Raw genomic sequence first — 18,219 nt, 5'->3', positions numbered from 1 at the left:
GTTACCCCATCTCAAAATTGATATAATGGAAGTGGAAAAGGTTCAGAGAAGCGCAACAAAGATGATCATAGATATGGAATGGCTTCTATATGAGGAAAGACTAAAAGGGTTAGGAGTGTCCGTCTTGGAAAAGATGACTGGTGGTAGGGATATGATAGACTATAAAATTGTCACTCGTGGTGGGGAAAAAGTGAATCGAGAAGTGTTTATTCTTTCCCACAATACAAAAACCAGGGGTCACCCAATGACATTAATGGGCAGCTGGTTTAATACAAAGAAAGAGAAATAATTTTTCAGACAATGCACATTTAACTTTTGGAACTCATTGCCATGGGATGTTGTGATGACCAGAAGTATGACTAAGTTTAAAAAAAGAACTAGGTGAACTAATGGAAGGTAGGTCCATCAATTGCTATTAGCCAAGGTGGTCAGATGCACAACCCCATGCCCTAAACCTCTGATTGCTAGAAGCTGGGAGGGGAAGACCGCTTGATCGCTCCAACTGTCCTGTTCTGTACTTGGCTCTTTGAAGCTCTGGTACTGGCTGCTGTGAGAGACTGGATACTGAGCTAGATCCATTGGTCTGACCGAGTATGGCAATTCTTATGTTCTTTTATCTAAGGATTGTCTGCACATACAGTGCCAGAGCAGTGGATCTGCACCAGTGTTTAGTGAAGACACTCCTAGACTGAAGGGAGAACGTCTCCCATCAGTGTAGTTAATACACCTCCCTGAGAGGTCACAGGTATGTTGGTGAGAGAAGCTCTCCACCTTGCATGTGAAGTTAGGTCAGTATAAATACATTGCTCAAGGGTGTGGTGTTACACAGACTACAGGTTTGTAGGGTAGACCTGGCCAATGTCCGTATATAAGGGGAGATCAACTTTGATGTCTGTAAAATAATGTTGATCTTCGTTACTTGATTGATTAGGCATTGCACTCCTTGCCCATACACCATGTTCCTGGAATTTTACTATGTCCTCTCCCATACAGTGTTTTAACTTGTGACTTCAAAGACTACTATTTTAAAAGGACATTGTATTTTACAAGTTTTGTTTGTGTTTTAAGAAAAATAATCTGTTCATATTGTTGTAAGTAAAAATATTTATCCCTTTTTGAGCACAGTGAGTTGTAAGGATATCCATGAGTAACATTTTGAAGCTGTCCTTCCTTAAAATAATAAAAGCGTAGTACATTTGGGAGCATGAGGAGAGAATATCTGCAAAAAGGATACTTGGCACTCTCCTTGATTTTTATATAGTACCTATACCAAGGTATCTTAAACCTTTTTCATACAGTTTCATGTTCCCTCATACCACTGTGCAAATACTTTAAGCTGCATGATGCATCACAGGAATTGCATATTTCCAAACCCACTTACAAAAACATGGTTTTTCCTAGTCAGGAGAATCCTAGCCAACTGAATTGATGATTGAGATAAGTGGACCTGGCAACGTGAGACAGGGATAGCTTTTTTCCCCTGAAGTTCACAATTGTTCAAGCAGCTTCTCACAAGATGGAGAAACATATTGTGCGGACAAGGAGTCAAAGGATCCTTTAGTGTGGGACAGTGAACTCTGAGAATGAGTGTTAATGTTCAACAGTCTTCATCCTGTGGAAACAATAGAGTAAATTTCCCAGTGCTTTGCCTGTTGGCGTCCTGCAAATTCACTGATTCCACACCCCCATGTCAGTTAGCTGAGGAATTTTGTATTTAAATGCTGCACTGAGTACTTTATTAGTACTTTTTTTTATAATACTTTATAATTCTGTATGTAGATAATGCACTTGGTGCCTCTATGAGGCTTTCCGGTGATGGCAAGGAACCTCTTCTCTCTGTCTGTGATAAGGACTGCATCACTGAAATTGCCTAGCAAGACAGGCCTGAGGAACTTCAACAGTAAGCTGCACAAATCTGGTCAACTCATCTGGGGAATCTGAGGTCAAGTGTGTTGGCCTGTATACTACAATCTTCTTTCTTCAAACTTTCACCTTTGGAAAATGTATGCAAACCCCGTTTCTTTTTTAGTGTGAACTTCTCTGAAATTAAATGCAAATAACATGGTTAATCCAGCTTCCTGAATCTCTTTCAGACCATGTTTAACAAAATTCCTATCTGGAGTAAGCAAGCAATTTCTCGAGATCCTGGATCAAAATAAATCCTTAAATCTGACTTTTTTTAAAGAGAATACAGGGCTTTTTATTCCCATATCCCTAGCTATCAAAATGCCCTGTCTTCAAACAGTTTTCCTCAAAAATAGACTACTATGAATTACCTGTAGAAACTATTTCTGTGATAGTTGTTTGTATAATTCTGCGACTCTTAAAATAGCTGTAGGCTAAGAGGATACTAGCATGTAAGTGGGATTTGTTAGTTCTAATATTTAGAAGTCTAAAACTAACTTCTCTACCTTTCCACAGGACTTTTTACGGACTATTTTTTTTTAGTATGTACTGTTCAGATGAAACTTACTTTGGGTACTTATTTTGCAGCCACTGAGGAGAGAAACACAGACTTGATCATGACTGACAGCAGTATGCTAGTGTCTGACACCGGAAGGAGTCTCTTGGGAGATTCTTCTGTTCTTGATTCAAAAATTATAGAAACGTCCAAGGAAAATATATTTATTGGATTGGCTTCAGATGCTGAAGGTAACAGGAAAAGCCTTTTTCAATACTGTCACACTTGTTTCGTTTGAATATTGTTTCTTGGACGATATATACATATACGTTGTTTTTGTTTTGTTTTTAAATGGGAAGGTGTCAATAGCCTGAAGCCCTTTGTACAGCCACAAAGTGGGTACTGAACCAAAAGTAGTGTTTCTGCCTTCTCCACAGATATGTTAAAAAGGGACAGAACTGTACAAGTGAAAGTAGTTCATTCTTGCTCATCACACAAAGTACCAACCAAGAATCCAGTCATAGTGGTGGTTTTATGATGTGGACGCTTTTACTAAGAATAGTCATTGATCACCAACTTGCTTCATAGGCCTGTGAAGAACCATGAGATGGGTGGCTTTTTGGTCTCTACTGATGTCTATAGATTTGAACTAGTAATCTACATCTAGAAAGATCTACATTGATTACTAATCTCCTGAATCATACAAACCAGTCTTACCCCCCACCCAAGAGAGACTTTAGAAATTAAAGTATGTTCTATTTCCCACAAAATAGTGTAGTTTTCCTTGGTATTTGATTTATCCTCTTTCTCCTGGTATTTCCAGAATGGATGTCTCTACCTGATTACTTCATTCACCCTAAACCTCTAATTAGAGGAGATCTGTAAAATTAAAAGCAGAGTAATTCTTCAGTTTGGAAGCTAATGAGGCTCCTGCAATTCAACCAAAGATTGTTAGTAACTTGTGGTGATTTGTCACTTGCAGTGGCTCTAAATATACAGTATCAGTATTAATACCTCTTTTGATCTAGGTTCAAAGTAAATATTTCATCCCATTCTCCCTTCCTTGTTTCACATGACAAAATCACAGTTGGTAGTTTGCATTCAATAGGCCATGACCTAAACATCCATATTTGTGAAGAACACGAGCAGAGCTTTTTTGGAAAAGCTTGGAGAACATATATCCACAAAATGTCTGGTTAAATTCATGCCACTACTTTAACTTTTTGTGAATTCACCAAACTATAGTAAAATTTCTTACTACCAAGGCTTTTGACCTAAATTAGACAGTATAGGTTAAAAAAACAAAACCCTTCGTTAATCAAAGGAATGATGTATTTTGTCCTTTGATTACAGGCCTGTCTCTGTTCAGTACCCATCTGTTGCTAAAAAGTGTAAGTCATAGAAATGTAGGACTAGAAGGGCCGTCAGTAGGTTTCCTTAGCCCTGTCTCAATGCAGGGGACTAAGTATTATCTAGACTAGACCATCCCTGACAGGTGTTTGTCAATGGTCACCTTCGATGGGAAAGGCTAAGTAAACTAGCGTTACACGTACTATTAATTGTTCACAGGTGTGCATTTGTATGTCCCAAATTCGTTGGGTTATTTCTGGTGTGGCTGCAACTTTGTCTAGAGGCAACTAGGAGTTTGTTAGGAAAATCAGCACTTGCAGTTAAAACATTCTCTGCAGTAACTTCCTTGAAATGAAATCCGGTGTTCAGGGTTTCAAAACTATCCTTGCTCATGGTCAGTAGAAAGCTTTCACAGACAAGTGCCATCAAATTATGCAGAATTTAATCTTATTTACAAAATTTAAGATTCTGGCTCTTTATCTGCAACCTGTCAACATGAGACAAATGGAAACTGAGGTAGTACTGTCTTTCTGAACTCTGTCTGCAGACTTGAATGCCTCTACTGCTGCTCCTTGCTTTCCCGGATTGCACCAGTGGAAAATTGTCTAGTTTCCTATCAGTTAAACTGAGGATATTTGGAGTCCTGTGGATAATGGTGAGATTTATGAGGTAACAGATTAATCTAATCCTGCACCTTGGGGAAGCTCTGAGCAGCAGCAGAGGAAGGCATTGGAGCTGTCCATATAGAATAGGGCTCTTCCCTTTGGAATTGGGGTGCATTTTGATCTGGTTGATAGTCCTTTAGAGAGCCTGACTATTATGTAGACTGGCCTCTCAAACCCCTCTTGATGGGGACTCTGACTGTTTTATTGCTTTACATTCTGCCATGGTATAAACTTGAACGGCTGTCATCACTTGCTCCCTTTTGTACTCTAGGAAAGTGAGGTCTCATAGAGATCAAAATACAGAGGCTGAAAAGCTAGATTCGATCAAGGTAACAATAACTTCTATAGTGCCTATATTGGCTCAGATAGGCAACCTCTGGAGCCCTGCCTCATTCCATAATTTTGTGTGCCCACATCCAATTTAATTTAATTGGTATAGGTAGTGCCAGTATTATACAATGTACTAATCCGTGAGTATGCATGAAGTACTTTTTTTTTTAACTATAAGCTGTACTAAATAAAAATGGACTTTTGGTGGAACGCTGACAGGAGCATTTGATCTAAAGACTATCATTCCTAAGATTTTCTTCCCTCTACTGAGGTGGTGTAGAGCTATTTATAAGCTAAGTTTAAAAATCCTTTATGATAGGAAGTATATTGTACTTTAGTGCTAAATGGATAATATTCTTTGCTGAAATTGGAGGGGGGGAAGACTCTGGACTGGAGTCAAGTATACAAAACTTGAATCCAGAATTTGACCAGTTATAAGTTCCAAAAATGACCCCTCAGAATGTAAATGCTCATGTATCCTTAACTATAGGAGTCTCTCTGCCTAGAATAGATAATGCTATACAGCACATGTTCTAGGCAAAATAAAAAGCCCTCTGCTTTCAAGAGCCTGGTCTAAAACAGAGATCTCAAACTCAAATCATCACAAGGGCCACATGAGGACTAGTACATTGGCCCGAGGGCTGGATCACTGACACTCTTTCATATAAAGATACAAAAGCCCCCAGTCCTGCCCCACTTCACCCCTTCCATGAGGCCCTGCCCCTATTTCAACCCCTACCCCAAATCCCCAGCCCGGCCCCTCATCTTGCGTCTCCTCCCCTGAGTGCATGGCCCCCTGCTCCTCCCCCCTCCCTTCTGGAAAGTACTAAGGGCCACCAAACAGCTGTGCGGGAAGCTCCTGGAGGTAGGCAGAGGAGTGGGGGGAATGGGGCAGATGGGGAGGGGAGCTTGGCATGGGGCCCATGGGCCATGCATTTGAGACCCCTGATCTAAAGACAGGAATGGTGGTAAATAGTTACTGCAGCAGGAATGAGCCTCTGAACTTGGTATGCAGTAAATATGAGCATGCAAGGTAGTATGAAAGATGTGAAGTTGGGAGTGAGTAAATGAGATTGAGGGAGCAATTTAGGAAGATTCTTGGACACAAGTGATGTGATGGAGTTATGTAATGTTGTGGAAAAGGAGTGGCTTGAATAAGACTTTTCATTGAACTGTAAACACACAGCATTTCATCTTGACTCTGTAGCTAAGTGCACTTCCAAAGGTATATGCTAAATAGCCATTTGTGATTCTCAATTTTTTTTAAATGACTTATTAATTCAAATCTGCCACCTGTACCTCTGACAAATCCTGCCCATTGTGGGAGACCCTTTTTGTTGCTGGCATTCCCGTTCAGTAATTCTCAATTTAGGCTTTCTATATAACCCATTAATCAGTCATACTGGTGCCCATTAATAAAAAGCAATGTTTGAGAAGTCTAAAATTGTCTTACTGCAACTCTAGAATAAACAGACCTTTTAAGATCTGCAGACTTACTGTTTGGGGTCTGTTTGCATATAATTGATCCCTTTTTTCCCAAAGGGCACAGCTAACTTAAACTTGTTCAATAGTTTCAGACACCCCTGCCCTGAGTTGCAATCCCCTATCCAATCCTTTAGGCTTTAAAATCCTACTCTCTTAAATTTACTCTCCTTTCCTGTGTGTGAAAGGTACATACCTAGGATGAAAATGACTAGATAAGGCTCATAAACTGGGGAAAATATCAGATGCTGTAGTGACCTTGGGTGTTACGTGGGAGAGTTAGTCTTTCACAGAGAAATGTGATTATTTTTTTTTGATCTCTTTAGTAAATAGTGTTAAAGTAAAATCCTGTTCCCTCAGTTATGCCAGGCAACTTTCTATCTGCCTCAGGCATTTCAAAAGACGCAATTCTGTGAATGCCTCCAGGATGTATGCTGGAGAAATGGAGCAAGTTCATAGGGGCTTAGACATCACCCTTTTCTTTTGTTCGTTTTTTTTGGAAAGCTTTAGTATTTTGTAGTATTTTAATGTTTAATATCCTAACGTTAAACAGCCATGCCTCTGCACCATAGACTAACTCCACTTTGCAGCAGTTTCTTCTAATTGTGACAGAATAACTTTCTGTTTGGGATTGATTTGCACAGTGAAGGAGGAAGGCTGGTGAGTGGCTTAAACATTTCTTTGGTAAATTTGTTAGATAGCTAATTCTGTTAGTAGCGTGGAACTAACGCTGCTGTGCCTCTCAATACTTGTTGATCACTCTTCCCCGCCCCCACCTTTCCACACAGTTCCTGTGTGAATATGAAAGAGCTCTTCATTGGTCATAAACTGTGGTATTGCTTCATCGTAGACTCTAGCAAGTATATGGCTCCTGAGTTCTACTTTTAAGCTGTATCTGGCTTGCTGTCAGACTGGGATAAAATATCTAGTGGGGCCCCGTGGGGGGGTGTCTGTTTCAGGTCCAGTACTAGTGAACGTTTTCATTAATTACTTGGATAATCGAGTGGAGAGTATACTCCTAAAATCCCCAGATTATGCCAGACTGGGAAAGGTTGCAGGTACTTTGGAGGATAGGATTAAAATTCAAAACAACCTTGACAAATTGGAGAATTGGTCTGATGAAATTTAATGTAAACAAATGCAAAATACTTCATTTAGGAAGGAAAAAATCAAATGCACAAATACAAAATGGGGAATAACTGGCTAGGTAGTAGTATTGCTGAAAAAAATCTGGGATTATAGTGGATCACGAATTGAATGAGATGACCATGAGATACAGTAGCCAAAAGGCAAACATTCTAGGTATATTAACAGGAGTATCGTATGTAAAACACAGGAAGTAATTGTCCTGTTCTGCTTGGCACTTGTGAGGCCTCAGCTGAAGTACTGTGCCCAGTTCCAGGCACCACACTTCAGAAAATTATGTGCGCAAATGGGAGCAAGTCCAGAGAAGAGCAACAAAATGGGAGAAGATACCCAGATTTTTTTTAAGCCTTTCCTCATAGATTAGGTAATGTTTCTTTTTCAGAAGAAAAGACTGAGGGAGGATTTGATCTATTTGACGACTGTTAAGGGCTGTTATATATATCAGTTGTTCTTCTTGTCCATGAAGGTAGGACAAAAAGTAATAGGTTTAATCTGTAGCAAGGGGAGATTTAGACTGGATAGTACAAACAAATTCCTAACTGTAAGGATAAGTACTAGAATAAACTTCCAGGGGAGGTTGTGGAATCCCTGTCATCGGAGGGTTTTAAGAACAGGTTAGACAAACACCTGTCAATGATGGTCTAGGTTTACTTAATCCTTGCTCAGCGTTTGGGGCTGAACTAGATGACCTCTTGAGGTCCCTTCCAAACCTACATGTCTACGACTGATGCACTGTGCAATCCATCGGCTGCAAGCTTGACTTGAAGAAGCTTGTTAAGGCAGCACCCAGTCTTCAGAGTTGAAGTACTCTTGGTAAATAATACTTTTTTGAGAAAGGACTGTGGATCTTGGCAAGATACCAGTGTACAGTTGCCATACATTTATGGCTTTAACGTTAGGATTAGATTTTTCTATTGGCTATGAATATTGCAATTTTTCCCCCCCAAACAGAGGAAATGCCTCAGATTGAAACCAGAGTGGTTTTAATTCAGGAAGCTGGGAAACGTGAGGAACTCTTGAAAGCCTTGGAGGTATGTGGCTTTAACATAAAGAAGTCGTCATAATGACATTGTTTTGACAAACTTCATGTAAGTAATTTAATCTCATACCGAAGTTCTCCTCTTCCACAGACCATTAAGATAATGGAAGTCCCAGTTATAAAGATAAAGGAAACTAGTCCTGGTAAATCGGAAGAAAAGCTAATAAAAAGTATAATTCATATGGTATGTCAGGCATCTATATGTATATGATTGCATGAAGCATGTTGCACTTCACTGGGACTGGAGTGCACAAACACTTAAATTTCATGATATTTGGGTGTGATGAAGGCACAATAGACAATGTTTCCTGTGGTGTAGTTTGAAGCTAGTTGAGTAGAAACTTGTATCAAATTTGAAACTGCAATTTACTTAAGTGTCTGTCCTGAATCCCTGAACTAACCTATTTGGTGTACTTAATGTGTTCCATGCTTGGATATGGAACTCTCAAATGATATATGTAATGCTTCTGTTTAGACTTTTGTAAGTTTCTTCTATGAACTAGCTTCATAATCAGTTAACTGGCTTTTCTGATTCAACAGTGAAAGAGCTGCAATATATGATTGGTGCATGAACAGTTTTGTAAGCATTAAGTTGCTTCTTAATGTGAAGGATTCTAGAAAATGGAGTTTGGACCTGAAGTCTCCAGATTCAGAGCAGCCTGTAGTTAAACCTTCTGAAATATGAAGTCTAACTTCATGCTGCATGAAACATTCCTTTATGGAATCTTTTGGTCTGCAAGTTGCAACTTTAAATTGCTCAACTGAGTCTATTTTTAGTGAAAGAGTTCCAAAATATACAAACTAAATTCTTTAAGATGCCATGAAGGAAAATATTCACTTTTCTGTTGTACAAGAACAATTGTATCCAACTGAGTTAATGTAACAAGATATTAGTTGATCTTACTCTTATATTGTCAATGTGGCACCCTCCTCCCCCCAAAAAGACCGAGGAAATCCCTAAAGAGAGGTAAAACAATTAATATTAGAACAGATACTTTAGACTCTTAAACAATTCCTTAAATTCAGAATCAGAAATCACTTTAGAAACCTAGATCATCACTAGTTCAGTGCTAAGAATATACAAAGACATGGGGTTTTTTTTGTATCTTTAAACAGAATATGTAACTTTTTGGAAAACTGTAAAGCTGTCTTTGATACTAAATTTCTTTAACACTTCAAGGTAAAAATAATCTAAGAATGACATACCTAGTAAATGAATGTTGCATGAATGACACTTTTATTTTAATATTGTGTGGAAAAAATTAAGGAAATTAAAGTGCCCTATATCAAGATGGAGTCTGTGGAAGAGTTTGGGGATTCTGAGTCTCCAGAATTTGAGACAGTCTTCATTGTAGCAGACTTTCAAGATACCATCTTGGAGAACTTGTACAAGTTTGACTGTCGTGTTCTTGGACCTCCAATAGTACTTCATTGTGCTCAAAAAGGAGAGGTAAGGTGAAAGCAAATGACCTATACTTTTACTTTATTTGTTGATGGACACTGACAACACATGTAAATAATACTAACATGAAGATTCTGACTACTTTCTTCCTATGGTAGACATTTCATTTAAATTGCGATTATAGCTCTCCTTATTGTTTACGTAGATGAAGATCTGGTATTGTGATGGGGCAGCTATTCTGAATCTCTAAATTCTTCTGAACTGGAGGCATTGCTGAAAGCTGTATCAGTCTTTCTCAGTGCAGAATTCAGGTCATTCACATGTCCGTGTTTCACAACATACATAAATGGCCTTTAAAAAAACAATATATATAGGAAGCACCCATGGCTCTAATTAACGTGACTTGGGATTTGTTGTTGTTCAGCACTTCGGAAGAGTAGGCCATAAATGCAGAGTGGGTGGCTTACAACTGCCAAGCCAATGTGCACAAGTAGCTCAAGCCAGTCAGTTATGTTCACAAATTACTTCTCTTCCCCCACTTCCCTGGGATACCTTTCCAGAGAAATGCTGGGAAAAAGTACTAGACCTGGTCTATATACTTGGTTTGGTTAATGGTGTGAGGTTTCTTAACCAAAATAGTCACCCAAGTAAAAGTCCTGGTGTAGATGCAGTTGAGCTGGTATAAAAGTGCCTTATACCATGTAGTTTATTCCTTTTCATGTACAGGAATAGATATACTAGTATAAGCACCTTCTATGCCAGTGTAAGTGCATCCACACTAGAGGGATTGTACTGCTTCAACTATACCAGTATATTACTTGTAGCACCTAGGACGGTTAAAGCAGTATAACTTTCTAGTGTAGACAAGACATTAATGTAATGTATAGTGTTTTTTCTTTTTGTGTATTGCTTCCTTCTTCCTTAACACTTTCGAGAGCCTTGGTGACAACATGAACCCCTTCATTGCTCCCCCTCTTATACTGCTATTTGCAGGTTATTCTCAGAAAGGGAAAGCTACTAGGAATTCAAGTCCTGAGAAATCCAGTTAAATTAACTCAAAAACATGGTGTTGAAACTGCTGATAATGATGCCTATGTTAAGTACCATTTGAACCACCCAAGAATGGGTATCCAGCATAGGCTGAAAGTATTTTATAATCCATATTCTAATCCCCTCTGAAGTCTGATGACAAAAAAATATTCAAAGTAGGATCTCTGACAGACAGGAGAAGTGCACAAATACTACTTTGCACCAGGAAGAGGTTTAAGGAAATACAGATGCTAATTACTAACACTTACTTGAAATTAATAAATTATCTAAAATGCTCCTCTTCTTTGGAATACTGCACTGAGTGAGTAAAGAGTGCTTTAGTGCCAGGCACTTTTGTCCTACATGGTTGCTGTACGGTGCAGAAGAAGTTATACTTCTAATACTAACAGTTGGGGGGTGGTAATGCTCTGTTGCAGGACAGTAGTGTATAATATGATCCTACAGGAAACATAGGGACACCTATGATAAAGTTACAACTGTAACAAGTTTACAGCACTGTTTCAGCACAGGCTACAGAGATACTTCAATCATTTCACCAAAATGCTGGCAGTTCCTCTTTCAAGACATACCAGAAAACAATGAGCCTTGTTAATTGGTATCCAGTTGGTATCAGTGCATTTTAATAAAGTTAAAAGCCTGTAGAGCCACTGTCCAAGTTTTTTGTTTAACCTTTTTTTTTTTAAAATAGCTTGTGGTTCTGACTACTGTAACAAATCATTATTTGATTTCAGCCTCTACCTTTCTCATGTCGCCCATTGTACTGTGCAAGTATGTTGAATCTGGTGCTGTGCTTTACAGGATTCAGGAAGAAAGAAGAACTAGTAAGATTCTTTCTTTTGTCTTACACCCTTGTCCCCTCCCCTTTCTTGGACTGATTAATCTACATGTAACTATGTTCAAGGTAGTTTTCTGTTACATTACCCCTAGTGTACAATGTCTAACAGTTACTAAAGCTTGTATTCTTGAGTACAGTTTTAGGATTCTAGGGTCTACTTAAGACACTCTCCTGCTCCTGTTGAAGACAGTGGGACTCACTGACTTGCATGGGAGCAGGATTGGACCCTTAGGCAGCATCGAGTTGATCACCTAAGAATTTGACCTGTCACTTGTGTTGGATAATGTGCGTGCTCTTGAGTGCACTCAAGTGAAACTTGGATATCCTGTTCAGAGCATTTGGAGTGTCACTGCCATGTACTGTAATCGTGTCAGAACTACAGCAGCATCGTTCCCGATCAGTAGTCAAATGGGAAACTTTGATATTACAAGAAGCAACTGATAATTCACTTGGTGTCTTGCTATCATATAAGCCACTACTGAATCAGTGTTCTGGCATGGTATCAAGGCAAACTGTACTGCTGGAGATGCTGGCAACTGCATGAAGCACAGAGCCAAGACCATCTTCCAAGAGCTAGGAGTTAACTCTGATGTCCTGCCAGACTCAAACTGAGCAGTCCACATTCATTTGTTCTAAACTCCTGGTTTTTTTGTTTTGGTTTTTCCCCCCCAGCCAAGTATGTTAGCTTTCATTTCTATGTTTTAATAGCCCAGAATCCAAAGAAAACTGCCAGTTCCACTTACAGAAGTGGCAGCATGACAATGGGCTATGATATGTTGGGAGTCATCTTGTTTAGTGGCTTTATGGGCTGCTAGGTAAATTTTTGACTTTGATGGGGTGAGATGATTGTGAAGCAGCATGAGCAGCTAACTGTATAGCTGAGAAAACAGCAATGGTGGCTTGTATGTTTCCTTAAAATACATTTGATTATATGTTAAATACTTCTAAGGCAGGTAACATTTATGGCTTGCCAACCATGTCTCCTTTTAAAAATGACTCCTTTAACTACAACAGTACAGGTTAAATGAACATGCAAAAGCTTTAAGTTCCAGTGTAATTTGTATGGTGTGTGTATAGACCTCTTGTCTTTGTCCCTTCATTAACAGCTGTAAGTTTCAAAAAGTGTATGATTCTCTTACTTCCTGACTCTTGCTCTTCAGGTTAAGCTTGTGACCTTGGTTCATCATATGGGTGGAATTATTCGAAGGGACTTCAGTTCAAAAGTTACACATCTGGTGGCTAATTCTACGCAAGGAGACAAATTCAGAGTACGTGAACTTGAGTTTGCACTTCAAAAAGTTTCTCAGTGTAGATTGACCCTTTCAAATCAGACCTTTTATTTTAACTTGGAGCAGATGCACTTTTGTAATGAAGAAAATATGCTAAGTAGAAAGGATTAAAGATTTCAGCATATCCGTGATGTCAAGCTTTAAAAATAACAGGTGGTAATTGTTTAGCTGTTGGAATCAAGAAATGGCCTGTTTTTAGACAAAAGGTATTTTTAAAAGGCTTTTGTTACAGATGAAAACAACCTCTGAAAATAAGCATTTTGTCTCTTGTGAAGTACTTAGCATTAAGTTAACTGAGACCACTGCAATTGAGGTTTCAGAGCACTTATCAGCTTGTTCTGCTTCTATGGGTGTGCCTACACTACAATAAAAGACCAGCGGCACAGCTGCAGCTGACCCTGGTCAGCTGACTTGGGATGCTGGGCTAACAATTACAGGGTAGAGGCTCAGGTTGAGATCCACCCCCTTTGTGGGATTACATCACAGAGGCTGGTCTCTAGTCCAAGCCTGAATGTCTACACTGTTGTTTTGAGCCCCATGGGCCTGAGTCAATTGACCTGGACTCTGTGACTTGGTGCCACAGATGTTTTTGTTTTTTATTGATGTGTAGATGTACCCTATACTTTTCACAAGTATCAGGAACATTTGTTGGTATAATACAGAACATTAAGGGTGCCTTATATACATAGCAAATGTCTTTAAGTGCTGATCGTATTCCGTCTTGTGTGCTGTGTAACTTGACCAGTATTGGCTGCAACTGCTGTTGGAAACTTAATGCATTACATAAAGATACAAAGTGGAAATCAAAATTGTATAGCTAATACGGAACACTTCCATCTTTTTAGGTCAATAGAAGGACCCTGCTAGTTACAGCAATAAGCCTTCATAGTCTCATTCTACTGTACTAAAACAAAAAGAAAAGGAGTACTTGTGGCACCTTAGAGACTAACCAATTTATTTGAGCATAAGCTTTCGTGAGCTAAGCTTATGCTCAAATTGGTTAGTCTCTAAGGTGCCACAAGTACTCCTTTTCTTTTTGCAAATACAGACTAACACGGCTGTTACTCTGAAACCTATACTAAAACCATTCTTACGTTTTTGGTCAGTATGTTGATCATTACAGAGGAATGCTTTGCTGTCTGGATGCAAGTTTACTGTGTGTATAGCTAATACACTCTGAATCTTTATTGGGATTTCTATATTCGATTTGGCACAGGCTACCAAAACATAACTATCTCCTTGCAATAGAAGCAGTGACAATTCTATTGTGGGGACAACCCTAAATTATGTCCTTCTGGATGTTCTGAGGGTGGGAAGAAGTGTCAGAATAAAATAAGTAAAAAAGGATACGATTTGGTCTTTAATGAACCTCTGTGACGTCTTTGGCTTCAACCCCTACCATAGAAGCAGTGCTCAGCCTTCAGTCTCTCCTGGCAGTTGCCAACCCCCCTGTGGTTGTTTTTTTTTTTTAGTAAAAGTTATGAATAGGTCAAGGCCTTCTGTAAACTTTTTTTGTTTTGTGACTTTTACTAAAAATAACCATGACCCAATTTTAACCTTAAAAATAGGCTAATGCAAACCTTCAAAAACTGTAAGCTGCAGATGCAAGTTTGTGGTAATTTCTCTCATCTGAGCAAAGGTAGAAACATTTTTCACTGGATAATGTACTTCTAGGCTGCAGCTATCATTGTAAATGGGGTAGAGCTTAACGCTCACATTTACTGGGTAAATGTTGAAATGGATGTTGTGGCTTTGAGTCTGTTAATGAGTAAAGATACTTGCGCATCTAAAGATTCTCTGTACTGTAATCACTCTACCTACAGTGATACATACTACTACTTGGTTATCTGCTGATAGACAGACATAGTATAAGGTGGGGTGCATAACTAGTTAAAAGACTGTACTCAGAGTAATTACCAATGGTTTGTCACAGTGGGAAGACTTATCTAGTGGCGGTCCCACAAGGATCTGCCCTGTGTTCAGTAGCATTAAATATTTTCATTAATGACTTGGGTAATGGAATGGAAAGTGCACTTATAAAATTTGTGGATGACATCACGCTGGAAAGAGATGCAAGCACTTGTGAGGACAGAATTAGAATCATAAAAGACACTGATAAATTGGAGAATTAGTCTGAAATCAACAAGATGAAGGTCAATGACAAGCGCAAAGTACTTCACTCAGGAAGAAAAAAATGAAATAACTGGCTACAGAGTATTACTGCAGAAAAGAAACTGGGGGTTATAAGTGGATCACATATTGAATGAGTCAATAATGTGATGCACTTATGGAAAAAGGCCAGTATTATGGGTCTATTAACAGTGTTGTATGAAGACCTGGGAGGTAAATTGTCCTGCTTTACTTGGCACTGGTGACACCTCCACTGCATTACTGAGTCCAGTTTTGCTTTGATATTTTAAGAAAGATGTGGGTAAATGAGCGTCCAGAGGAGAGCAATAGTGGGCTAAAATTTAGGAAACATGACCTATGAAGAAAGACTTTAAAAATTGGGTGGGTTGACAAGTGGTGAGGGGCCCTCCAAAAGTCTCCAAATATGTTAAGGACTGCTCCAAAAAGGATGGTGATCAATTTGTTAAAGTCCACTGATGGTAGGAAAAGAAATAATCTTACTTTACATCAAGGGAGGCTTTGGCTAAATATTAGGGAACACAGTCTAATTGTAAGGATAGTGAAGGACTGCAATAGGTTATCTAGCGAAGCTGTGGAATCCCTGTCACTGGAGGTTTTGTAAGAATAGTTTAGACAAACGCCTTTCAGGGATGTCTGTCTCAGTGTGTGCGGATGGACTAGATGACCGCTCAAGGTCCATCCGGCTCTACATTTTCTGTGATTTCTGTTTCTCGGAGGAATAACTTCATCCTTTTTACAATACCTGATTTCCAAATTAGAAACGTTGCCAGGAATCTTTCTCCAAGTTTGGAAGCAACTTAAATGGAAAGTTCACTTGTCATAGCTAATGACTTCCTTCTCCTTCTAGCTTGCTGTGAGTCTGGGAACTCCTATTGTGAAAGCTGAGTGGATTTACAAAGCTTGGGAGAGAAGGAATGAAATGTAAGTGTTCCTAAAAAAAAAAAAACAAAAAAAAAACAAAAAACCCAAACCTCACTCAATTTGTACCTTTTCTATGGTACAAAACCAAGCTTCTATATAGTAGTGACAGTAAATATACAACTGGTTTTAATGAATATTTATTTTTAAGTGACTTCCGTGCGGCTGATGAGGAATTCAGAAATGAGTTCAAGGTTCCCCCATTCCAAGACTGCATGTTAAGTTTCCTTGGATTTTCCGATGAAGAGAGAATTAACATGGAAGAAATGACAAAAATGCAAGGTTATTGTTATTGATCACATTTGCAATGGAATTTATAGGCAATGCATTTTTATCTTTAAATCTGTCTAAAACTAAAATGCTGACTCTTTGCATGTAGGGAGGTTTGAACAGATCTATTTAAAAAGCTACATTTAACTTTAGATCTCAGGGGGCATAAAGCATGTAGCAAAAACAAAAAAAACCACACACCTCGCTTTGGTACGAAATAAGTTTGTTTTTTCTGCAATGCTGTGGATTCAAAATTGTTGCTTTTACTATTTCTTTCCTGCCATCTACCCCCTACCCCTTCCTTCCTCCACATCTAATCGTCAATATTTAACTTTTTGGGAAGTTGGTTAGAAAAACGTGCAGTGTGTATGCTTGGCTTCTTCTGACTCAAAGTTGCATTCCACAAATATCTGTTCAAGTGTGTTACTTGAAGCGTGTAGTACTCACAAGTTTTATTATGTATTTGCAAGAAAATAAATCCCTTGTATAGAATTTATGGCCAAATATTTGTTTCCCTTCAGTAGTGTAATACAACGTAATGAGACTACTTGGCTGACTCAGTTGGTTTAAGGTCTGTTCTTACAGTGCTGTGTGTGTGTGTGTAATGTTATATATGAGAATCTTGTAGCTAAAGTTTTTCATACTATATAGAACTGCACCAACTATTGTCATGCAAACATTCTACAACTGAGCCTTTCTCAAGGCAGAGGGAAGGAGTCTCCCTCTTTCAATGTCCTTGTAGCCCATATGGTACAGCTAGCTTTACAATGTACATAACTTCCCATTTGTAATGGCTGTGTTTAGGTAAGCCATTTCTGGCTTGCTCTTTAGGAGCAATGTCTTTGTTGGAGTCTCATTCTCAGACATTCTCAAAGATGTTCTCCAAATTATTTTTAAAAAATAATCCCTAGTGGCACCTGAGCTCCAGGAGAGCAAGAGATCTCTCTCCCTTTTTTAACTTCCACCATAGCAGAAACTGTGAACTTGGGGAGGGGCTATAGTCCTAAATGGTGCACCTTGGCTTATCGAGGCTGTCCCCTGAAATTGTACTGCAATAGAATGTCTGCTGATACTGTCGTCGTTTCCAGAGTGGTGTGTGCCGGGGGTGCCCAGGATGCAGCGGTTTCAAAACTTGCTGACCAACTCCCCCTTCATCTTGCATCTTCTCTCCTTCTTTATTACTCCTTCTCTACCCCAACTTTGATACTACTTCAAAATAATTTCTTACCAAAACTTTAGATGCCTAATTCTTCAGTTAATTTGATTTATTCTCTTACTATAGGTGGGCAGTACTTGCCAGTTAGTGATGACAGGTGCACACATCTGGTTGTTGAAGAAAATACAGTAAAAGATCTCCCATTTGAGCCTCCAAAAAAACTTTATGTTGTAAAGCAAGAGGTTAGTGTAAACAGAAGTCTTAGTACTAGAGTATTTTTTTAATCATTCAATATGTAAGCAACAATTCTATTGGGTATATATAATATATATTCTGAATGAACATAGTTACACTTTGGGGATTTTTTCATACATGTATGTGGTATTGAATATCTCAGGTCAAAAGCTTGTATCAAGTTTTTGAAACCAGTTATAAAAGACTTTCTTTTCCCCATATAGTGGTTCTGGGGAAGCATTCAGATGGATGCCAGAGCTGGAGAATCCATGTACTTATTTGAAAAGGTATGTTGACCTTTAGTAGTATTGTAATATGTTGACTCTGAAAGCTCACATCCTGCAAATACTTAACTTGATTACTATGAATTGTCCACTGAAACTGATGGGATTACTCACAGTAATAAAGTTAAGCATATGTATAAGTATTTTAGGGCTTAATTTGGATGCTGATAACTCATGATGACAGTATATTTCTAAAATTCCTAAATTCTCTTGAAGC

General features: G+C 38.7%; 1 protein-coding gene across 10 annotated transcripts in view; it reads left to right on the top strand.

The window, feature by feature from the left end:
• Nucleotides 1-18,219, top strand: part of ECT2 (epithelial cell transforming 2) — a 54,943-nt gene that overhangs the window by 2,491 nt on the left and 34,233 nt on the right. For 6 of the 10 annotated variants that reach the window (XM_084640186.1, XM_084640184.1, XM_084640183.1 and 3 more), the window contains exons 2-12: nt 1,780-1,900; nt 2,494-2,652; nt 8,326-8,405; nt 8,505-8,597; nt 9,681-9,863; nt 11,597-11,686; nt 12,861-12,968; nt 15,988-16,061; nt 16,210-16,340; nt 17,611-17,726; nt 17,943-18,005. In XM_084640186.1, coding sequence (XP_084496312.1) covers nt 1,816-1,900; nt 2,494-2,652; nt 8,326-8,405; nt 8,505-8,597; nt 9,681-9,863; nt 11,597-11,686; nt 12,861-12,968; nt 15,988-16,061; nt 16,210-16,340; nt 17,611-17,726; nt 17,943-18,005 — 1,182 coding nt within the window. In that variant the 5' untranslated portion in view covers nt 1,780-1,815. Of the gene's footprint in view, nt 1-1,779; nt 2,004-2,493; nt 2,653-4,386; nt 4,407-6,869; nt 6,889-8,325; nt 8,406-8,504; nt 8,598-9,680; nt 9,864-11,596; nt 11,687-12,860; nt 12,969-15,987; nt 16,062-16,209; nt 16,341-17,610; nt 17,727-17,942; nt 18,006-18,219 lie in introns of those variants that run through there. The other 4 variants (XM_084640187.1, XM_084640185.1, XM_084640188.1 and 1 more) reach the window with 4 other exon arrangements.

The sequence above is a fragment of the Lepidochelys olivacea genome (genome assembly GCF_965140295.1).
Source record: "Lepidochelys olivacea isolate rLepOli2 genome assembly, chromosome: 9".
In the NCBI taxonomy this organism is placed as follows: domain Eukaryota; kingdom Metazoa; phylum Chordata; order Testudines; family Cheloniidae; genus Lepidochelys; species Lepidochelys olivacea.
The sequence above is the reverse complement of the archived record's forward strand: the minus strand, read 5'-3'. Positions and strand labels throughout refer to the sequence as shown.